This window comes from Diabrotica virgifera, chromosome 4 (genome assembly GCF_917563875.1).
Source record: "Diabrotica virgifera virgifera chromosome 4, PGI_DIABVI_V3a".
NCBI lineage: Eukaryota > Metazoa > Arthropoda > Insecta > Coleoptera > Chrysomelidae > Diabrotica > Diabrotica virgifera.
The window spans coordinates 98,143,684-98,169,111 of NC_065446.1; the positions used below are offsets into that span (position 1 = coordinate 98,143,684).

Consider the following 25,428-nt stretch of genomic DNA (forward strand, 5'->3'; position numbering starts at 1 on the left):
CAAAATTTGGTTAACTTGAAAAAATGAAGAGGTCACATTAATCTTATTTTTGCTCTCCTGAAAAGTTTGCGATGTTGGAGTTAAGGCACTAACGAAGTCGGGGTGCGACATGCATTAGCAGGATCGAATATGGTAGATTTGATTGTCATTATTTATTTAATACAACACATTTCCAATTACTACCCACGCCGGATAGATCTCTTATCTTCTCGTTATCCATTCGGCATGATTTTTTACCAAATATTATAGGTATAAAAGTAAAGTAGAATGGTAGGTTGTATTACCAATCGCTTGATCAATTTATTATCACACATATCTAAAAAAAAAATACTGAGACGAGCCCCTTCAAAAAAACTATACGTCCGACACTGCCTTAATTAATTTTAATTATTGGACCAGCAATAGAATCCCAAAGAGAACAAAGAACCTAGTGCGAGTTCTATAATTATTCGATTATTGCAGGCTTTCATCCCCCCTTCAGCTAGTCTTCCTTGTCAAATATATAATTTCCAGAAGCACCTAATCTCAAATCAGTCGTCGGTTATTGAACTGAATCTAAGTGTTTAAAAATGGTAAGTTACTTTAATATATCTGTTAACAGTTTTAAGAAATATCGAGTACAATTTGTATACACTGGCGGGCAAAAAATTTAGGTCACATTGAAATTGTGATGTTTTGTTAGATATTTTCGGTTGTAAACTTCTGTTTGCGGTTACAAACCGGTTTTTGAGCTTTACTTAAGAAAAAATACCTTGTGAATGCGAACAATTTTATTTAGATAAAACATCAAGGCCATTAAACGTTAGAATAAGTGAACATCCGTCTTATATTAAAAATAGAAAATTTGATAGATCTCAAATATGTCAACACGCATGGGATAATGAATATATAGTTCAGTGGAGAGATTCAAGTATAGTCCTGAAAGAAACAGATAGTAAAAAGAGAAAAATCAAAGAAGCGGCTCTAATTATGAAACCTAAATGAAACCAATTGTGTCGCAAGTTCCTCGGTAGAATGCAGTAGGATGTGGTTACCCATACTAAAAGAGGAAGTCAATAGAAATAAAATACCACGATTAGTGGTATTTAGAAGTCAATAACATATCGAATTAGTACAATTTATATTTTAGTATTATTTATATATCTATGTATTATTAATATTATTTATAATTTAAAATAACGTATGTACATATTAAGGTCAGAACTTGGTATTAATTTTGAGAGTAAACTAAAGTAAGACCTAATACTTACGATGTCGGGATAGCATCACGAGGTTTTTTCCTGGTTTTCCCTCGAGATTTACTATGGAATCTCTAGCGCGAGAATTTTACTGTCACCATTGCATGTAATTGTCTTTTTAAAGACAGATCACATGTTATGATTTTTTTTGTGACGGATATTCTTGAGTTAGGGTGGATTTCATGTAATCGAATGAATTATCTCTTAATAAAGTTGTCCCAGGAACGCAACTCATAAATATTGGCAATATAATTTTCAATTCTTCTACTTCAAAATGTATAATATATGTCTAAATTGTCGATATAAATGAGTCAGACTTATTAGAAGAATTTTTTACTAAGCAACAGCATTTTTGTTTGATTTATTACTATTTTTTGTATTTTGAAAACGGCATCCGATTTGGACATCGAAACGTTAATAAAATCATTTTTTCGTAAAAAGTGGCCTATTTCGCATTAACAATAGTTAATTATAAAAATGCCAAAAGAATATAGCTTCAGTACAATATTTAGGAGAAGTAACAACTTTAGAGTTAAAACAAAGTGCGACTTGTTATTAAGAAACTGATAATAAATTATTAAAACTAAAGATTATTGGAAAACATCTTCATAAATATCGTGTGTTTCCTCCTCTTGCATTAATGACACCTTCTAGACGAGGTCACTCTTGTCGTTAGGTGGTCAGGTGGTTAGGTTACTTTCAATGAAATTACGAATCACATTCTGGTGGATGTTATCCCATTCTTGTAATAATAACTCTCATAGTTACTGGGCAGGTCTTGGAGCGGGTGTATGCCTTCGAATACTTCTGTCTGGACTGAATGGTGGCCAACCATACCGCCTAATTCCCACTTTATTGAAATATTCTAATTTGGTCAGTACGAGGTCTAGCATTATCTTGAATGAAAATGCCATGTTCGCCCATACTAGTCGTGAAAGGCGTAACACGATCATCTAAAATTTCTATAATGTACTTGTAAACCGCAAGGGAGCCATTTTGTATGGAGACTAACTCTGTGTGTCTGTGAGTGCTTGTAAAGTAATTCCTGCCCATGCCATAACCGACCCACCGCCAAATGAGAGTCGCTCATCAGTACAAAACCGCAGCATATCTTTCTCCGGATCTTCTCCATACTCGACGATATCCGTGTAACATACTGAGACACAATCGCGACTCAGGTGAAAACAGTGCCTTGCTCCAATTTACATTATTCCAATGCACGTTAGTCTGGGCAACATTTAATAGTGCTATCCGATTCCGCCGTTGTAATGGTGAGCCTGTAGCCATCTTTCTGCAAGATAATCCAGCAGCTCGAAGCCTTCTTCTAACGGTCCATTCACGAACATTATCACTCTCCTCTAGAACTTAATTTCACAAGAAAACCGCAGAAACTCTTCTATTCCCCAAACTTGCAGACACCACAAACTGATGATCTCTTTGAGTGGTGATTCGATGTCGCCTGGATCTTGATCTTCTGGTTTTATTAGACCATTCTCCTCATAGTGCTGGTAAACATTTTCAACTACACATAGACTCCTTCTAACAATTCTTAGAGCTTCACGTTGTCTGCCAAGAGGCAGGTGAATAGGTCTGCACATTGTATTTAAGCGAAAAGCAATGTTTATTTCTCAAATAAATATTTTTTTATGTTTTCTGACAACAGTAACATGTATTTTGAATTAAACAAAGTACGTATATTCTTCTTTTTGGTCCAGTTAATTCAATTTAAACTTAACTTGTAATAAGATAAATAAATTATATATTTTTTTAGTATAGGCTTAGTGTGATTAATAAATTCTTGAAAATAATAAATAAAACATAAATCAGGTATTTTTATTTAAAGTAAAGTGTTGAAATATAAATAAAGTAAAAATGAGTAACAATAAATTAGCCCTTAACTCATTCCCATACTCACCGGCGATATTGTACCATTTGCACTGCAAAAACCAAAACTCAAAGTTACTTGTGTAATATTTTATATAAAAATGTATACAGTTGAGTCCGCGAATCTTTACCCGTGCGTCATCATTTAAAGCATATGAAATAAGTCGATGATAAGTCGGAAATTGAAATTTACTAAACGCAACAGCAAGTCATTTACTGTCACAAAGTTTTCGTTTTATCAAAACAACTTTGCTTAATAAAAATGTACCTTCTGAAAAAATAAACAAAACAGTTTTTTTTATTTTCTTTAAAACCAATAGTAATCGAGCTATACTTTATTATATGTTAGCTCTTCTTCGTCAAATGCTAAATATTGTAGATTCAAACTCAAAAAACGGGAAAACTGAGCATTTTTCGAGGATAACTTATTCAAACTGATTTAAAGTATTTAAAAATATCTATCTACAGAAAAAAGTTTCTAGCTCAAAAATTAAGTGACGTATTATGAAAAGAATGTCAGTCCCTATTTTTTTCAGCGAAAAAGTGATCGGAAACTTCCCCTACTTACGACCCTAATTAAAATTATTCATTGACCTTATTCGGTCTCCTATATTTATGTAATATTAATAGGTTCTAGAGGTATGAGCCGTTCAGAATGATTAGTTTTTAAAAAAAAATGGAGTTAAAAGCGAATAACGAATTTTTGTAAATTGGTAAAAAGTACCTTTTTTTTTCAGAATAGAAATATTAGCATCAGATATACGAAAAAATATGTAAATCAAAAATTGTAGCTTATTTAATTCCCAAGAATGGGGTTAGCAAAATATTATTCTATAAACTGAATGAACCAAAAACTGAGTGAGCTATTGACAATTTAAAACTTGTAAAAACCATCTTTACCAACCCTTTTACAGTCAGTTAATTTTGCGACTTAGGATTTTAAAAGGATTTAATATTATTGACTTTATAGGTCTTATAGAGACCTACAAAATTCTTTTTTAATAAACTTTCTAGGATAAAAATTAAACAAGTTACGGTTAAAAAATCAATATATTTTTTTTTCAAAAAAAAAAAGGAGAAATCCAGTTGGAAGCTTAATAATGTAAGTTCTGGTGTTTTTAGTCATTGGCCTTATTCATACTTATTTCTTTATTTATTACCCCAGTAAATGAACGGGAAATTCGACGATACCGTGTAATTTTCAGGGGCAACTTCGAATTGCATGAAAATTTGGATTTAGGTTCTACTTACCCTCCACTTTAAAGTTGAAATTGTGCCGTTGGTTGCTTTTACTTGGGGGGTGACAGCCACCCCTTCTCGGGGGTGAAAAAACATACGTTCAAGATAAGACCGGAAATGGATAAATTTACTGATTTTAAGCAACTTTTGTTCTATAAAGTTTTTTACGTAAGTCAATAGTTTTCGAGTTATTTGCCATTAAAATTGTTGATTTTTCGACATAAAAACTACGTTTCCAGACGGTTTTTCGCAAATAACTCAAAAAGTAAATATTTTATCGAAAAAAATATCCTTAACAAAAGTGTAGCTTATAAAAATCCCAAAAAATTGTGTATCAGTAAAGTATATCAATCAAATAAAAACAAAGTTGTAGCTCATGAAAATACGTTCTTATTCGTCTAATTCCAAATCGAATATTTCAATGTGAAATCATCGAAAAATTAAGCACTTTTCGGGAAAAACCCATTTAAACTTTTTTAAATTGTTTATAAAAAGTTTTGTTTTAATTATTAATAAAAGTTTTAGCATTAAAAATAAGCGAGTTACGCTCAAAATAAAATTGAACCTCTTTTTTTTTGTAAAAAATCATGAAAATCTCGCCGTGTTTAGCTCCCCAAATGAAATTAATCGCTACCGCTTTATAAATAATTTACTTACCTATCTATTTTTTATATGATCTGTCAGTCTCACCGGTTTAAAGTGTTTATTTTTGAAAGGGTTATAATTGAGAAAGCTTGAATTGGTCACTAATCACGAGTGTATGCAAATTTTGAACAGCCATATCTTAACCAATTTTTGTCTTACGGAGAAACAAAATAAACTAGCATATTTATAATGGCTAAACCTACATTTTTTTACTCTTTAGGATTTTTCTTATCACTTATACTTTTTAAGTTATTTTGAAAAAATTATTTTTCAAAAATTTTTAGAAAATTTTTATTTATTATAAAATTAAATGTTTTCAAAAATAAGCACTTCAAACCAATCAAATTTACAGATAATATAAACAATACACATACAGTTAAAACAGATGGTAAATCCAAACGATTAATTTCATTTAGGGTGCTAAATATAAGGAGGTTTTCACGATTTTTTTTTACCAAAAAAAAAGGGGCCAACTTTTTTTTCAGTGTAACTCGTTTATTTTTGATGCTGTAAACTTTTGTAAAAAACAAATAATAAGCTTTTTTTCGATACCTTAAAAATGTTAATAAGGTTTTCCCGAAAAAACGCTTCTTTCTTCGGTGATTTCGCGTTGAATTATTCGATTTGGAATTAGACGAATAAGAACGTATTTGTCATGAGCTACAACTTTGCTTCTACTCAATTTGTAGACTTTACTGGTACACCATTTTTTTCGTTTTTTTATAGGCTACACTTTTGCTAAAAATATTTTTTTTGATAAAATATTTACTTTTTGAGTTATTTGGGATAAACGGTCTGAAAACGTAGTTTTTTTTTGTCGAAAAATCAACATTTTAAATCGCGAATAACTCGAAAAATATTAACTTACGTAAAAAACTTTATAGAACAAAAGGTGCTTAAAATAAGTCAATTTATCCATTTCCGGCCTTATTTTAAACACGCGTTTTTCACCCCCCGAGAAGGGGTAAATTTCACCCATCAAGTAAAAGCAACCAATGGCACAAATTCAACTTTGAAGTGGAGGGTAAGTAGAACCTAAATCCAAATTTTCATGCAATTCAGAGTTGCCCCTGGAAATTACACTCCAAAAAGGTCATTTATTGGGCTATATGTATTAGTAATATATTTCAAAAGTTTGACTGGCTTAGAATGATTAGTTTTAAAAAAACTGGACTTAAAATCTATTAAAGAATTTTTGTAGTTTGGTAAAAAATGCCATTTTCTTCAGAATAGAAAGATTAGCATCCGAGATACGAAAAAATGTTTAAATATGAAATTGTAGGATATTTAAATCCCAAGAACGTGATTTGAAAAAATTTTCCTACGGCAAAAATTTGAGTGAATCGTAAATGAGTATAATATCGAAAAACATTGATTTTTTCGATGAAATGCATAGAACAAATGTATAAAATGTATAGAACATTTTTTGCTAAAAGTTAATGTTTTTATCAACTTTTGCGGTCAAAATATAATAAAAAAGAATGTGTGTGTACTTTGTACGCACGTAAGAAGTTATACTTCTATTATATGATTATATGATTATAAACGAAATTAATATACTTTTTATTTATATTTTATTTAGATATTAAACTAATTTATACTTACTACTTCTCAAACATTTTTATTAAAGCAGTGCCAAAAATTAAAATAATAAAAGAATAAAACACACACAAACACATTAAAAATGCCACAAATGATGTCTGAACATTAATTGTCGGAAAATTTTTTAACTAAATACGTATTTTCTGAAAATAAAATTATATAATAAATATACTTACAATCATAAAATGTATAAAAAAAAATAAAAAAATAAAAGTTTCTATTGGGATTCGAACCAACTTACCAGCGCGGCTGGTATTGGCGTTGCATTGGGGTTCACTCGCATTAAACGCTTCGCCACGGAGGCAGTGTGTCATTATGTGCGAAGATCGACTAACTAAACGGATTAAACTTTTGACATTTTTGAATTATGTAAATCAAATTATTTTGATTTTGAATTGAAATGATTTTGAATTCAAAAAATACAACAAAACATAGAGTAAGAAAACAATATATTAGGTGAGTATTGGTAGAAATTTTGATGGTAATAAAATTATGTAAATAAAAGTATTACATACTATGTATTTTGGTAGGTTCAAATAGGTAGGTACCTATGATACATTTACAATTATTATTTCTTAAAAACTATTTAAAAATCACTACAATTATAAACTTTTTTGTTTCTGTCCTCACAGCAATAAAACTAATATATTATACATTTGTTTACCTTTATATTGAACAATTATTTATTATTGACAGATCATTTCAACACCCAATCAGAGCCCGTATAACGACTAATAAATTTCGCAATCACTTGCATCGTGCAAAGTGTTTATGTTCAAATATCATAACAAAATTTGATCAACTATTTTTAAAACACTTACCAGTGTAAGATCCTTTAGCTTTGAATAAGCGAGATCGTAGATCGTCCCGGTTGATTGTTGTTATCCACAGTTCTCTACGCCTTCGAGCTAATAAGTTTTTTATCAGTAATTTTGCGGCACTCATACTAGTCACAGTTTGATGGGCTCTCACATTGGCATGCAACAATCATCTCTTCTATGTTAATAAGTCCAAAAATATAATATGAAAACTATTTAAAAAGGCAGTATAACCATTAACTAACTTTTTGTTTGTTGTTTCTCTTCCTACAAATTTTAAAACGCAACAACCATACATAACTAAACCACAGTCCAACAGCTGTGCCACAGCTGCCGTATTGGATCATTTTTGTCATGTCATTTGAACATCCAATCAGAACAAAGTTGTAATGCGACTGCGCCGGGATCAAAGGTTTTAATCCTATTAAAATTCACCCTCATATCGCGCGTAAAGAAGTATAACTTCAAAAATTGCCACCACCATGGGGGTGGCAACCACCCCATGGTAAAAGCGCCTTTTCAAGCAAAAAAATAAAATTTTCAAGCAAATCGATCCATTCTCTAAAAATTGCGAGCTGAAAAGCTTCGGTTCCTGGACTATAATGAATTAAAAATTAACTAAAGCAAGTTACCAATTAGCAGTCGTTCTGCAGTCGATCGGCATTTGTTAATATTTATTACACACTACCGCACATTAAACCTCACATTACATCGCGTAATACCACACACTTAAAATGGCCCTAATACATAATATGTATATAACAATGATAGAAAATATTATTTTCTATCATTTCACATTAATACAGTTAAACAAAAACTCACGAAAAGTATTTCGTATATAAAATACCCCTGTTCCACCTTAACCATCGATGGTGAAACATAAACTGAATATAAAGGAAAATACTGTAAGACGATGATTTCATTAGATGACCAATTCTTTATCTATTTCGCTATTAAGGGGATAGGCGCAAAATCTCGGACCAATGCATTTTAAATATTCATTTTTTTTTCGAATCCTGAGAAAAGTAATAAGTATTTTTAGAAAATATAAAAGCAGAATAAAAGATTACATTATTACCGAGGGCCACTTTGAGAGATTTGTATTGGATCGTCTGCATAGCAGATTATTTTAAGTTGCTTTTCTCCCATTTTGTATCCTGTTTAGTTCTTACTTTATTATTATTTCACCCATGATCAGGTTGAACAATAAAGAACTCAGTTAGTTCATATTCTACTTTTACTTTTACTTTTCTTCTCCTCCTTCTTCTTATATTAGGCCTCTTGACCTGTTCTTAACCAATTTTGAGCTTGTATTCGTAGCTGTGGTGTTAACTGCCAGCTATCTCGCCACCTTAAAGTGCCCTCCCATTGGTCTCTTGCCTTTTGGCTTTGAATCTCTAGCTATACGGGCTATTCTCTTGCTGTCCATTCTCGTTACATGCTGATTCCACTCTCGTCTTTTTTGTCCTCCCCACCGTACTATGTTTTGTATGTTACATAGATCTCTTATTCTGTCGTTCGGTATTGTGTCTCTCAGTGTTTCCCAGTTATTAACCTCAACGTTCTCATTTCTGATGTTCTCAGCACTTTTACTTTTCTCAGTACTTTTACTGTTAAGAAATTATAATGGATCATTTCTTTTTCAGAATGAACTAGACAGGGAACAAATAATTAGTAAGTACCCAACTTATTATTTAGAGAGAAAAAATTAGTTAATATTTCTATTTCTATTTCACAGAATCTCTGGAGGACTCTATTATATGCTTTCTGGTATTCATTGATCTTGAGAAAGAATTCCTCGAGAGATTCTGTGGTGGGCACTCAATAAGAAAGAGGTTCCTGGTGAATATGTAAGGATTGTAAGAGATATGTATGAGGGAGTAACGACTAGTGTTATGTCAGGTGTGGGAGAAGCTGAATTCATGCGAAAGTAGGATTACACCAAGGCTCGGTGCTTAGTCCTTATTTATTCTCATTAATTTTGGACCAGATATCAGAGAAACTACAGGGTAATATTCCAAGGTGCTTAATGTATGCTGATGAGGTAGTCTTAATAGGAAATAGTGAAAGAGACTTAGAACAAAAACTGGAACAGTGGATACAAGCTCTGGAGGAAAAAGGTTTAAAACTTAGTATGACAAAAACAGAGTATTTGGAATGTTCATTTAAAGGTGGAGTTAATACAAATAAAATAGTGTTTTTGGATGGTGAAATGATTGTTAAAAGCAATAGTTTTAAAACCTAGGATCGGTATTAACGAGCAATGGAGGACTAGATGGAGATGCATGCAGTAGAATAAGGGCTGGACGGATGAAGTAGAAGGAAACGAGTGGTGTGTTGTGTGATAGAAAATTCCAATGAAGCTGGAAAATTCTATAAAACAGCCATAAGACTGGCTATGACGTACGAAACTGAATGTTGTGCAGTGAAAAAGAAAGAAGAACAACGAATGCATGTGGCGGAAATGAGAATCCTTAGTTGGATGAGTGGAGTGACAAAAAACGATAAAATTAAAAATACGTATATTAGGGAAAGTCCAGGTGTGTCACCAATTGATGCCAAAATGAGAGAGCATAGGTTAAGATGGTTTGGTCATGTTCAACGTCGAGACGTTAATCACCCAATACGAAGAATAGCTGAAGCGCAGATTCCTGGAAGGAGTAGGAGAGGAAGATCAAAGAAGATCTGGGGGAGACGATTAGGCAGGACATGTTGGTAAAGGGGATTAATATTGATATGACCTAAAATAGAATTGTGAGGAGAAATGCAATTAGGAAAGCCTAGCCCGCATAGAGATAATGTAAAGAGATAATCATAATGATGATTTCTGTTTTTACTTGTAGTGCTCAAATCTACATTTGATGCTTTTGATATTGAACGGAAGGGGTATATCGAAGCAGACATGATAGGAACCATAATCGAAATGCTTGGTACGAGAGTAACTGCTGCTGACTTGGATGTAAGTAGTTCTTTTTTTAAATTACTTTATTTATAATTTCATTATTTTGTTTATTTGTTATTAAGTTAACTTGTAATCTATTAATTTCCGGTCTAATTACTCAATGACATTTTTTCCAGTTGAACAAAAAGTTGCCTGGCAGAGGCTCATTAATAATCAGGTACAGAAATTTAAAAAAAATACAGTGTGTATACCTTACTACTAAACAATAAACAAAATTTGAATGTTTGAATTGAAACTTTCTTCTTCTTCTTATATTAGGCCTCTTGAGTTTTTGTTAACCGATTTTGAGCTATTGGTCTCTTAACCGTTGGCTTTGAATTTTTGGCTATACGGGCTATTCTCTCGCTGTCCATTCTCGTTACATGCTGTATATGCCTACTATGCCGTACTATGCCGTACTACACCGTACTATACCTTGTATATTATAGAGATCTCTTATCCTGTCATTCGGTATTCTGTCTCCAGTGTTTTCCTAGTTATTAACCTCAACGTTTTCATTTTTGATGTTATCAGTATCCTCTTATACATGATTTATATATGAGTGCTTTCCTTTCCAGCCTCACATCTTTATTTCTCCAGATTACATACCTCAGACATCATGAGAAGTAATTGAACATCCCCATAACTACATATTTCGACTCCCAAATATTCAAATCTCGAGACTTTTTCAATTAGTTCGTTGTTAATTACTATTTTGCATCTTATGGGTTCCCTTGACACTACCAGCGATTTAGTTTTAGCTGTTGATAATATCTTGCTGTATATATATTTGCATGCTGTAGTTCTTCGTCACTGTATTGAAAGTTTGTGCTATTCTCTATAGGTTATCCTCGTTATAGGAGATTAAGACTGCATCGTCAGCATAACAGAGGATTTCTATTTGATTTTCTGCCATCTTATATCCTTTCCTGTATTTTTAATGATTTCTCTGATTTTGTCCATTACTAAATTAAAAAGCAATGGGCTCAAGCTATCTCCTTGTCGTGGTCTGATTCTCAAGTTGATTTATACCTCCGATGTTAGTTCATTCTCGACTTTTATTCTGGTTTTGTACTTCGTATTATAGTTATTAAGGTACCAAGGGTATTATAAGGATAATAGCGCTTGAGGTCAATGGTGTATATACCGAGGGCCTTTGGCCCGAGGGATATACGTTGACCGAAAGCGTTATTATCTATAATACCCGTAGTGCCTTTAACGTTTAATTTCACACTAAATTATTCTTTATATCCAAAAATTTAAATGAATTTTGAATTAATTAGTTTTCAAATAAGTACATTTACCAGCAATAGTCGTAACGTAATTGTGGTAACCATATTTTAACGTAGGTTGTTATTTGTCAACTTGACAATATTTAACTAGTTATTTAAATTTAATTTCCTATGGCGTTATTTTTCAAAATAACGCCCCCTAGGGCATTATATCATACTTAACTGACTTCTAAATCATGTCATTATTTGTCAAATAATTTACCAGTCGGGCATTAATGTATTTAATGTCCGACTGGTATATTATTTGACAAATAATGACATGATTTCGAAGTCAGTTAAGTATGATATAACGCCCTAGTGCATTAAATTTAAATAGTTATTTAAATACTGTGAAGTTGGTCAACAACAAGCTGAGTAAAACTATGGTTACCACAATTAGGTTACAACTATTGCTGGTAAATGTACTTATTTGCAAATTTTTTGCTATAAAAAATAATTTAGTCGGACATTAAACGTTGAAGGCACCACGGGTATTATAGATAATAACGCTTTTGGTCAACGTATATCCCTCGGACCAAAGGCCCTCGGTATATACACCATTGATCTCAAGCGTTATTATTCTTATAATATCCTTGGTACCTTAATTACTATAAATAATCCTTATCATCTTGTTGGGCTAGTTTTTCTGGTTTAGAAATCTTATCACATCTTCCAATCCTACCCAGTCAGAGGCTTTAGTCAGATCTATAAAGCACAGAAATGCAGGTTTATTATATTGTTTATTATATTGTTTATTATATTGTTTATCATATAGATTAAAACTTTGAGAAATTATATTATTAGTCCTTTTTCATCAAAAAAATCTAAGTACAGCAAAAGATCTTAAAGAGGTCGTGCTATTTGACCCCATTTTCCTCCTTGTGGTTTTCTTAAATCTATGGGTAGGTTTATGCGAAATGCGAATAAGCCACGAACAGTGGCTCTCAAAACCAACATAGCCCATGGCATCGGTCAAATTTACCCTGATTTATGTGCCTCTCTTTAGCAGTCTCTTCTGGTACAGTCGTAGACAGGGGCCTCCCCTGGTGTTTTCCATATTCGCCGGTATCCAGCTATTTACAAAAGGATTATTTGTCATCTTTAGCCATCTAACCACTGTTATCTATTCATAACATACATATAAGTTATTGATATCATCATCCACAGACATCCACATTTTACAAATTTTCATCTACATACATCTATATTTCTATATACATACATTTCATCTATATACACCACCATATTTCTACATATGGCTATTTTCACCCTACCTGTTCAATCTGTCAATACCAACAATATAACACTCATCTTTAGTAAAACCAAATCAAAAGTCTAATTTTCTTTTTGGGTCCCGTTCATGTTCCTTTCTCACTAATTTCTTCACAGACATCTCATACCCCCCAGCCCCTACTGTCATCCTCCTATTACGGTTTTAGTTTTTGGACCCTTAGGGATCCGGGCAGCTTACGAGGTCTTTAGGAATTAGTCGCCTAAATTTGAGCTTGTGCTTTCTTAATGATACTTCCCCTAGATTATTTAAGACATTTTTACACCTCAGTCACCCCCATTGTGATTTCTTACACACTTACCTACACAAATTGCAACAGCTACCAATAAGTTAAATAAATTCGATAACTTTAAATCAACATAAAATTACTTTTTTGAATCTTAGATCTCTTGAGAATAAGATTTTATTACTGAATTTAGTTCTCGAATACAAAACTTTTGTGTAATGTGGTTTGCCTAACTAACTCCACTAAAGTATACGTGAATAAATTTTTAACTATAACAACGAATTTTAAATGATAATTTTCACAATGGAGTGTGTTGTTACATCATTTCTAATTTTAACAAGCTGTACACCTTAGTCTTTAAATATGACAGGTTAATTTTCAACTTCCTGTGGAACTGTCATCTCTGTCTTGTCATCGTTCGGAGGTCTCTATCCATTTCATTGTCACTTGCCGTCATACTTTTAACATGTGAACAAGTCATATCCACAGCTCAGATTTACCTGGGGCATATTAGCCAAATATTTTAAACATCCTAGTTTGATGTAACATTTTAAACCAATGTTTCCTTGTCGGACAACTTTTACTGGACTTTGACCCATATATTTTTGTCAAACAATATCTTGGTGGTTAGCATGTATATTGCACGTGAGTATAACCTATGATTTTCTTAACCGTAGTCAAAATTTCAATATCTTTGCATTATTTTATCAGGTTATATTCATTTTAGGTAAGCACTGATGATGACTGGTAAACCAGTCGAAAACTAGTTATGTTGTGATTTTGATGTGGTCCTTTTGAGAGATTTTAAATATACCTTTTATACAGGATTTTACTGTTTTTTGTATTATATGGTATACAACCAACTACAGGAAAACTTTTTCCTTGTGAATTATGGTTTTAAACATTAATGGACTTATGCAAATTTCATTTTCACAATTTTAGCAAAATCTAGTAAACTATACTAGAAGAAAACAGAGCCATACCTAGCTTTTAGATAATGCTAACAGATTCCATCAAAAGTATTTTAGATATTTTGGACTTATGCAATTTTCATATTTATTGGGCCGACCGACGCGCGACGTTATGCGTCAGATATAGAAAATTGCACATTTTGGCGAAGGTGCGCGGAAATTTGAATGATTTTAAAAGTGAATTCCATTCATAATGGCATCGAGAGCAGGCCCGCCGAGAGGGTGGTACACAGGGGCGGCCCGTCGGGGTAGGCAAGGTAGGCGCCGCCTACCCTCTTCAAATGTAGTACAATAATATAAATTATTAATACAAATTACTTATTTCAAAATTGTAATTTATAAATTTTGACACAATACCTACAATAAAATAGCAAAAATTATCCAAATTATTTTTAAAAATATCAAAAAAAATTTCTCCGTAGTTATAATAATTATTGTACGCTCCTTGTAGTATCAGTAGTACTGTATAAGATTCTATATTCTTCCTTGGTCAGGCACTTGAAAACGTTAGTCCTGTCGCCAGGGGGGGTACAACGGCCTCGTTAATTCAGATGGACTTACTCAAGTTTTTTTTATGTATTTTGACCCGTAGAACACGAATTTTTTGGGTAACAGTTGATCCGGATGTCGATAAGATTGTTATAGACCAAGAACTTGAGGAATCAAATAACAGCGATTTTTGGCAAAACAAAACAATATTTTGTATTTTTTGGGCCATTTTAAGTAAAAAATATTTCTACAAGTTTTTTCGTAGGATGCACAGTTTTTGAGATAAACGCGGTTGAACTTTAAAAAAATCGAAAAATTGCAATTTTTGAACCCGAATAACTTTTGATTAAAAAATAAAATAGCAAGTCTGCTTACCGCATTTGAAAGTTTAAGTCAAATTATATCGGTTTTGATTATTTGCATTGGTAAAAATTTGTTTTTTTATTGTTTAACAAAGCTATAAACACGTAGGGTTTCCCGTGCTTTTACATGCGTTTTAACGCATGTAACGTAGAAATAGACTTGATTGCACTAGTACCTATTCTACCTACTCGTTCGATTTTAAATGAGAAATCATAGAAACATCACTCACGCACTAGTTGTTTGTAGCTTTGTTTAACAATAACACAATAAATTTTTAGCAATGCAAATAATCAAAACCGACATAATTTGACTTGAACTTTCAAAGGCGCTAAGCAGAATTGCTATTTTATTTTTTAATCAAAAGTTATTCGGGTTTAAAAATTGCAGTTTTTCGATTTTTTGAAAGTTCAACCGCGTTTATCTCGAAAACTGTGCATCCTACTAAAAAACTTGTAGAAATATTTTTTGCTTAAAATGACCCAAAAAATACAAAATATTGTTTTGTTTTGCCAAAAATCGCTGTTATTTGATTCCTCAAGTTCTTGGTCTATAACAATCTTATCGACATCCGGATCAACTGTTACCCAAAAAATTCGTGTTCTACGGGTCAAAATACATAAAAAAAAACTTGGGTAAGTCCATCTGAATTAACGAGGCCGTTGTACCCCCCCTGGCGACAGGACTACGTAGCCTGAAATAGAACGACGCCAACACCGAATTGACGTGCGATCTCCCTCTGTTTACGCGAGTAGGCCTGCTGCAGGTCTGCTGGTAGCGACCGTATTCTACGATTTTGAATAGGCGGATAGGCACAGAGTCTTATAGCCGGACCTACAAAATTTTATCAATTGCTTCTCTTGTGTCTTGTGAAACTGTTTTAAATAATTGTTTTTTGATTTTGGCTGTTATTAGTAGGTTAAGTATTGACTAAAACTAGGTAGGACAATTTAAATTTGTTTATGAAAACTGAATAATAAACAGGTAAATTTGAGATCGGTCTATTGAAGGGCATTTTAATTATATATTAATTTAGTAATATTTCACTAACGACAAATAAATCTGTGAATAGTTATTTGTCAGTCGTCCATTATATTTTTATTGGATTTCAATACAATTTGGATAATTTAAAGTTAAACTGACGAATTGTGTTATTAGATTATATAGATAATTAAAAATTTAAAGCGGGGTTAATTGTTAACATATCAATTTATCCGAAGAGTAAATTATTATTTGATACATAAATAAAATAAGTAATATTTGACGTTGTTGAAACGTAGGTGTGTTAGTTTTATTGGTGGAAAAACTTAAGTCATCGAATATGAATATTTTAAACGATGTAATATGCAGTTTGATCGAGACGCCTTTTTCAATGCGCCAAAATCAAGAAAGATCAGAAATTATTTCAATGGGCCGGCCTTTACCAAATTTAACAATTTTATCCACAGATAAGACAAAAGAAAATCGACCATTTTCGAGATCGTTTAAACCAATATGGTATGAAAATCATAAATGGCTAAGCGGAAGTTATTTTAAAAATTCACTTTTCTGTTGGCCTTGTCTGTTGCTCTCAAATTTGAAGCAAAATGTTTGAGTGAGTCAGGGATATTCAGATTTGAAAAATTTATCAGCTAGTGTAAAAAACACGAATCTTCGAAAGAACATTTAAACAATTGCTTAGGTTTAAAACGGTTAGAAAAAAATAAACAAACTATTGACAGTGCTTTAGCTGGACAAATTTCTCTATCTAATAAGTAAGATATATAATGAAGAAGCTGAAAAAGATTGAAGAAGTTGAAGAAATTGATGTTACAATTCTGTTAGTAAAACAAGAACTTGCATTTCGCGGTCGTGATGAGAGCCATAATTCTTCAAACATGGGTAATTTTAAAGAAATTTTTAATTTAGTAGTTAAACGCGGTCAGGAAATCCAGGATAATGTTAAAAAATAGAAGGGGTGTTCACGGGTTTGTCAAAAACAATACAAAATGATTTAATAGATTGCCTTGCCGATTACGTAAAAAATGAAATTTCAACAGAAATTAATGAAAGTCAATTTTTTTCTATACTAGCGGACGATACTACTGATATAACCGAAAAATCACAGTGTACTTTAACAATCCATTTTGTTAACAAAGTTGGTCAGGTAACAGAAAGATTTTTAGGGTTTTTTGATGTTAGCGAGAATAGATCTGCAGACGCTCTATATAGTTTAATTTCAAACGCGCTTGAGCCATATGATTACAAAAATAAATAAATTGCTCAATTTTGCGATGGTGCAAGTGTAATGGATGGCTCTTTAAACGGATTACAATCAAAAATTAAAGTAGATGCTCCAAAAGCAATTTTTACACATTGTTGCGCTCATAGATTACATTTAGTATTGCAAGACGGCTCAAAATGTATTACAAATTGTAGGATATTTTTTGTCGCCTACCCGAAGTATATGTGTAGCCTACCCGCATACTGAGGTCACGAGCCGCCACTGGCGGTACAGCCGGTACATTTAACCGGGGCCCGGCGATTTAAGGGGCCCGGCGTTGACCAGACCAAAGTCATAATTTTTCCCGCTTTTTTTGCTTTTCACTTTATGTGCATAATTTACATCAAATAAAGGAAAACGGCGCAAGAATCCTGAGAGATTTTTTTATAATATGCCTGGGCCTAGAAGATGACGACAATATTATGAAAAAAAATTTATGTTATGTGTGAGTTTTATTGATGAAGAATTGATCTGGCTATGTCCTACCATTCAGATCTATCTTGTGCCCTTCTTCTCCATTTTCTTATTTTAGAGCGATATACAAGGATAATATTCGTGAATCTCAAGTTTCTCCAATAAATTTACTTAATAAAATTAAACATCTCAAATTGGAATCATTATTTCTCAAAGTCGTTATTGCGTTAAGAATATTTTGCGCATTACCGGTGACAGTCGCAGAAGTGGAAAGATACTATTTGGCATTTGGTAAAATCATGCGATTCTTTGAATATTATAGACATCTTTGCCAATCATAAAACTCGAAATGCACCTGCACCTACCTGTTATGAATATTTTCAAATCTCGCATTATAAAAACATAATCAAAATTTAATAAAATTTATATTTGAAATGTTTCTTAGTATTGATAATGTTATTTCTATAAAATTTTATCAATTGTTTTCGCTCTTCACTTTTTGCCGGGGGCCCGCTCTTCACCTCTTACCGGGGCCCGCTCATCCTTCTCGGCGGCCCTGATCGAGAGTATGTTTAATCAAATAAAAAATTATCTCACACATAAACACTTTGTTTTATTTAAATTTAAAGCTATAAATCGCTTAATAAAAGACCATATTACATAGTATGTCTGTCGTCTCCCAAGAAGCTTTAGGAGAGGATGAGATGATAATAAATGGTGAAATCCTTAACCTTTACACTGCGGGAACCGGATCTATACGTAAAATGATTTCGTGCCCGTATAACGGGAACCGGATAAATAGGCGTAACCTTTTTCGGCATTCGCTGCGGCAACCGTATGAATCAGATATTCTTTGCGTATTGTATGTTGCCTACAGAAGAGAGTTAGATATATTATATCATTTACAATACTTTTAAAAATTTTATACTTTACTGCGGGAGCCGTATAAATCCATCACCTTTTTATACAGGCACGCACTCTGGAGGATTTACGTGTAAAATCTTAGGATTCCCCTTCGCTGTATTTATGCAGGATAGTGTTTATCTACTTATTTAATTTTAGTTTAGGAATTCAATTGTGCGAATTACAGCTGCTGATAAACCTATTATTGACTTTGAAAAAAGTACAAGAGCGTTATGACCGGTAATTTGATAAATACAAAAATAATAGTAAATAATCTGAGATTTTTGGGTTGCATTTTCAAGATTTTGTGTGTGTAGCATTTAGCATCAAAATGATTGCAAATGAGGGCCGAAAATTGCAGAACATATTATATCCAATTTTGCCACTCCTAATAAAAGTCGAAAAAATCTTCAAAAACAAAATTTCAATCAGTTGTCTTGTATAAGGCATATTATGTCCATTAATTTTCAAGAATCTAACAGCAACAGATTAACAGTTTTACTTCTACAAAATTGCAAATACAGTCCTGAATACACTGTATTGATACACTGCACGAACCGTATTTATACGTTATAGTACTACATCGACTGACTGCGGCAACCGGATTGATCAGCACAGGCATGAAACAGCCGTACCAGAGACCACACTACTTTTATAACTAGCCGCAGTGAAAAGGATGAGATGATAATAAATGATGAAATCCTTAAAAGATATGTCAATGACACTGTCATATTCACTTCAACTCTACAATTTCTGCCAAACATACTTTAAAGGCTGAACCAAAAGTGTACCGTATGTGGTATTAAAATGATTTAAAAAAAAACAAAATTCATGGTCATTACAAGTAATCCAAAAGACAACGAGACACTCCATATTAATAATATCCAGAAAGAATGGATAGATCAATACAAATATCCAGGAAAATTGGTTAGTCAGAGCTCAGAACAAACACAAGAGATTAAAATCCGTATAGAAATAGGAAGGGCAAAATTTGTGAAAATTAATAGCTATTTGTAAACAAGGGAGCAAAGTGCTACTTTTCCTCTCGAGAATGAAGTTAGTAATCATTCAGGGGAGGAAAAGGCACTTTACTCCCATGTTACACATATGATTTTTCCACCTCCCTCAAATAACATATAATTTTTTCATTTTTAAATAATTTATTTATGTAACTAGCTAACAAAATTTATTAGAGAACTAAAACTAACAAGTAGGTACAGTACAACTGTCAACTATCAAATAAAAGTCAAATTATTAATGTATATATTGTTAAATAAAACTAACAATTTACTTTTTTTATCAATCTGTAAAATACAGGGTTTTGTATAAATAAACGTTAAAATTTATAGATACTTACGTAATAGAGAATAGAATATAATATAAGGCGTCAATAAGTTATTTCATCGATGACATACCATGACGTCACTTTTACTTTTAATCCCTAGGGAGTAAAAGTACTTTGTCTCCCTAGGGAGGAAAAGTACGACTTTTTGATGATGCCAGGAAATGTATACTTTGGGTAGTGGTAGGGTGGAGGCTCCTTCCGTGCTCCCCATTAAATGAAAATTTGACTGTAAATATTCGTAAATGTTATGATTGATTAAAAGTTTGTATACCTTCTAGAAGATTATTGACGAGATTGACGAAGACGGCAATGGAGAAGTCAGCTTTGAAGAATTTGCTAATCTAGCTGCAAAATTCATGGTTGAAGAGGATGAAGATACAGAAGCTATTCAGTTAGAGTTGAAAGGAGCCTTTCGATTGTATGATAAAGAAGGTAAACATAAATAAGGTTAACATATTATAGTATTGATTTTTACCTTGTATTAGAATCGTACTCAATTGGTATCCATCTTCTTATTCTTCTTCTTCTTCTTCTTCTTCTTCTTCTTCTTCTTCTTCTTCTTCTTCTTCTTCCTATTCTTTTTCTTCTTCTTCTTCTTCTTCTTCTTCTTCTTCTTCTTCTTCTTCTTCTTCTTCTTCTTCTTCTTTGAGTACCGAGTGCCTAAATTTTAGACGTGAGTAACTTCCATGACAATTTGCCGATATTTCTTCCTACCAATTCCATTTTCTCTCGATCTCTCCGTTGTATCCAGTATCTGCTACCTCTTGTTATATGTCCCAGATATTTAAGTTTTCTCTTTTTTATCATCTTAATCATGTCACTTTCGCCTCGCTCTATTCTGTTTAAAACTTCAGTGATGGAAATGCGTTGAATCTATGAAATTTTTAACATGATGCTTATATTGATGTCCACATAATTTGGTAAATCAGGTCAATTGCATATTCATCCTTATTTCTGAATCTTGGTAGTCATACGCTTTTACTCTCTTTTCTTTCATGACACCAAAGTCTTCTGATCTAGATAGAAGCCACTAACTGTCGTGTAGGAATTTTAAGGTTTTATTGTGGCTCCGCGCCTCATATGTATATAAAAAAGATACATGTTTTACCTATATGCTCAAAGTTAGGTACTATCCTCTATTTAGTGAGTACCCTGATCGTTAGGGTTTAGCTTACTGCTCATATGACATTTTTTTCATCTGCATGTGTTCTTAATTATTTGACTGTTTTTTTGAGATGAAACCAAGCTGCCTATTTAAGCAGAATTATGAAAAGTAAAATAATCTGAGACCAAAAATGAATAACCATTTTCAATTTCGTTGCAACATGAAACTACAGCCGCATCATTATTCTAGTCCAATCAAAGAGTGCAGCAAGCACCTCTACCGGTTTCCAAACTTATTAGTCTCTCATCAGGAGGCACATATGCTACTCTCTCTGACCCAACTAGGACAAACCCCGGCGTGCAGTCACGGATTACAACGAACGAAATGGCAGGGATACCCTAGCGGCAACTGCTAGCAAAAAACTAAGTTTTCAATCTAATAGCACATAAAACAACATCAAAAGATGTTACTCTACATCCTACCAGCTTGAAAACAATGGGAAACTTCTCTGGTAACACCTCCGAGGCTTCTACAATTTGCAAGCTATAACGGATGCTGAGACTAAGGAAGATGAGGGAATTTTACAATTTATAATTTACGTCCCATCTGGTCAGCGCGGTAAAGTTCTAACGAGAATGGTTTCCTTCGTACTCCAACCAGAGTAAACATATAAATCAAAAATGAATAACCATTTTCAATTTCGTTGCAAGATGAAACTACAGCCGCATCATTATTTTAGTCCAATCAGAGAGTGCAGCAAGCACCTCTACCGGTTTTGAAACTTATTAGTCTCTCATCAGGAGGCACAATGCTGCTCTCTCTGACCCAACTAGGACAAACCCCGGCGTGCAGTCACGGATTGCAACGAAGGAAATGGCAGGGATGCCCTAGCGGCAACTGCTAGCAAAAACTAAGTTTTCAATCTAATAACACATAAAACAACATCAAAAGGTGTTACTGTACATCCTACCAGATTGAAAACAATGGGAAACTTCTCTGGTAACACCTCCGAGGCTTCTACAATTTGAAAGCCCTAACGGATGCTGAGACTAAGGAAGACTAATAATCTGAAAATTCTCGAGGAATAACTTTCTGGTCACATCCTTAATATCTGCCTCTTACAATATATAAGGCAAGGAGACGACGAATAAAGGAGACGAAAGAGACTCTACTAATATGCAGTCACATTCCGTCTATTCGTCTAGGAAAAATTCCAACGAAAGTTGATCCCGTGTACTCAAAATATGAGTAAAATGAAAAATTAAAAGCAACTTATGTTTTATTTCGGTTCAAAGATTTTTAGAAGTCTTTCTCAGACAAAATTTAATTAATAACTTACCTAATGTTACAGTTACAGATTTTGTGCCATTCATTTTCATTTTCATCAATTTTATCTTCAGGTTGATGATTTTCTTAACGACAAATATTTTTTCTTTGCTTTTATGTATTGTTTGTTTTCTGGATTCTAGGGAATGGATTTATAACAATTGAAGTTTTGAGAGAAATCTTAAGAGAATTAGACGAAAAGCTGACCGAAGATGATCTTGACAATATGATTGATGAGATTGATGCTGATGGATCCGGGACAGTAGACTGGGATGGTAAAAGTTTTTAACAAATATTATGAATTGCGTTATTTTCTACACCTCTATTTGTTTGGCTGTTTAACTTGTTTGGCTTCTCATCCTTAGGAAATAATAAATTATTTTAATAGGGTATTCCAACATGCTGTCAAAATTAAATCAATCTGGCAGCCGGGAGGCAAAGATAAATGTTATTCTATCAGATCTTAATATGTTTTGGATCGTTTTAGTTGCGTTTCTTTGAATTTTGTTTTGTACATGGATTAATTTAACATTGTCACTAGAAGAATTAATCTAAAAAGATGATATGCCTCATTTCTGTTGTGTTGTGAATTGTGGAAGACAAAAACATAAAACAACTAAATAAGTTATTGTATGACAATGGTTAAATTCTATAAAACTTCCTACAAAAATGCTAAATAACTAAATGTCCATGTTACTTACGCTTGGAAAACATCTAAACCGGAGGTTAACTGAGACACCTTGATAGTCTAGTCGCAACATAGGAAGTCCCTTGGCCACGCTCGCTGCGATTTGATGGTGGTATTAAAGGTTTTTTGGGTGGCTGAATTCAATGGAAGTGGTCTGGAAGCCCAAATGTGGTGCGTTTAATTATTATTAACAAATTATGGTAAAATTAGGTGTTTTTCAGAAATTATTAGAAGCCTTGTAAATAAATTGATAGTGCTAAGGTCTTCTCTGATGTATTTTTGATCGCTGAAGCGAATGCGACTAGTCGTGATTACTCAAAACGTGTTCTTATTTTGTTAATAACAAAATAATTGTTAATTCACCGAAAAGCTCGAAATGCGTTATCTACAGCAAGTTTGTATTCTTTTTCATAGTATTTTTATACGCTAAATGGATTCTAGTCACTAGTCTAGACGCTAGTCACTAACCGTGATAGCTTAAACCACGTTCCGACTTTGTTATTAGTAAATTATTGCAAAATAACGGTTTATAGTACGTTTACTCACGGTTTTTGCTCTAAATTTTAAAAAACCACTTCGAATGACATGAAATTTGGCATGTACGGAGCTAACATGTCAAACAAAACATGTGATATTCTGCCGATGTGTGCTTTTACTCTGGGGGTGAGTTTCATTCCGTTTCGGGGGTGAAAAAAGGAACCTTTAAAATAAGTCCGGAATTGGATAAACTGATTAATTCTAAGCAAGTTTTGTTCTATAGAGTTTTTACACTAAGTCAATACTTTTCGAGTTATTTGCGAGTGAATATGTTCATTTTTAAACAAAAAAACCAAATAACTCAAAAACTATTGACTTAGTGAAAAAACTGTCTAAAACAAAAGTTGCTTAGAATTAATCAATTTATCCACTTTCGGACTTGTTTTAAAGGTTTCTATTTTCACCCCCGAAAAGGGGTGAAACTCACACCCAGGGTAAAAGCAGACATCGGCACAATATCACTTGTTTTGTCTGACATGTTAGCTACGTGTATGTCAAATTTCATGTCAATTCAAGTGGTTTTTTAAAATTTAGAGCAAAAACCGTGAGTAAAAGTACTATAAACCATTATTTTTGCAATAGTTTATTAATAACAAAGCCGAAACGTGGTGTAAGGTTTCACCACTAGTGGAAATCGATTTAGCGTATAAAAAATACTATGAAAAAGACTACAAACTTGCTGTAGATAGTGCATTTCGAGCTTTTCGGCGAATAAACAATTATTTTGTTATTAGCAAAATAAGAACATGTTTTAAGTAATCGCGACTAGTCACATTCGATTCAGCGATCAAAAATATACTAGAAAAGTCCTTAACACTATCAATTTATTTACAGGGCTTCTAATAATTTCCGGAAAACACCTAATTTTACCATAATGTCTTAATAACAATTAAACGCACCACATTTGGGCTTCCACACCACTTCCATTAGATTCAGCGACCCAAAAACCTATAATACCACCATCAAATCGCGGCGAGCTAAAAGTGCCCACGGGACTCCCTATGTTGCGACTAGACTATGAGGGAAAGTGGACCTATATTATTTATTTTGCCAATCTTTTGCTTGTACCTACCACTGTGCGTCTAGGTACCTACTAGCAACATTTGTATTGTCTACCAACAAATTTAGTTGCACTCATGTTTATTTATTCACTGCTTAAAATTGAATAAAGTTGTTTAAGTACTTCTACTAAAACTAAAAACTACACAAAATCTACAACAAAATGTTGGAAAATACAACTAAAAAACTGTTAGCGGTAAAAAACTTAAGAAACATGTAGTGCAAATAATATAAACAAACACAATATTTGGCATTTTACCACCCAAACGTCAAAGACTTGGAATGCCCTGTATTTTTTAATTCCATCGTGAAGACCTAAACCAATCAGAGTAAGTAGAATTATTTTGACTTATTTCGTTTTCTAGACTGGGTTCACTTTCTTTCGAATTTTTTTTTATTATTGAATGTTGAGTTTTTAGATACCGATAATAGGGTTTTCGATTTCAATTTGTTGTAAATATCTGTCGAATTTTAGTATAAACATGATTTTTTTTTAAAGTTTGATAATTATGAAGTAACGAGATAACTGAGTTTTTTAAATAATAGAAGCAAAGTTAATTAAAGACAATATAAACAATAAAAAACCAACTCTTGTCAAGAAAAAAGGTACAAAATTAACATCAGAAGATTTTAGCATGCTCATTTCGTGTTTTGAAACTAACCTACTCTCATCAAGACTGAGCAATTCGGATCAGACAGGAATTTAGGGATGCAAGATGAAAAATATTTTTTTAAGCGCACAACTATCCATTTTGTTTTTTTTTGGAACAAACCTTGTCACGACTAAGGACGTGCAAAAGGACCGGAAGCAAA

General features: G+C 32.8%; 1 protein-coding gene across 2 annotated transcripts in view; it reads left to right on the forward strand.

Annotated features, from left to right (window-relative positions):
* The first annotated feature begins 463 nt into the window (after positions 1-463).
* The window catches only part of LOC114326304 (troponin C, isoallergen Bla g 6.0201-like), a 34,433-nt gene continuing 9,468 nt past the window's right edge, over positions 464-25,428 (forward strand). Inside the window, exons 1-5 of one of the 2 annotated variants that reach the window (XM_028274617.2) lie at positions 464-572; positions 9,073-9,100; positions 10,270-10,385; positions 20,179-20,332; positions 22,475-22,606. In XM_028274617.2, the coding sequence (XP_028130418.1) occupies positions 570-572; positions 9,073-9,100; positions 10,270-10,385; positions 20,179-20,332; positions 22,475-22,606 (433 nt within the window). In that variant the 5' untranslated portion in view covers positions 464-569. The remainder of the gene's footprint in view (positions 573-9,072; positions 9,101-10,269; positions 10,386-20,178; positions 20,333-22,474; positions 22,607-25,428) is intronic. The other variant, XM_028274618.2, reaches the window with a different exon arrangement.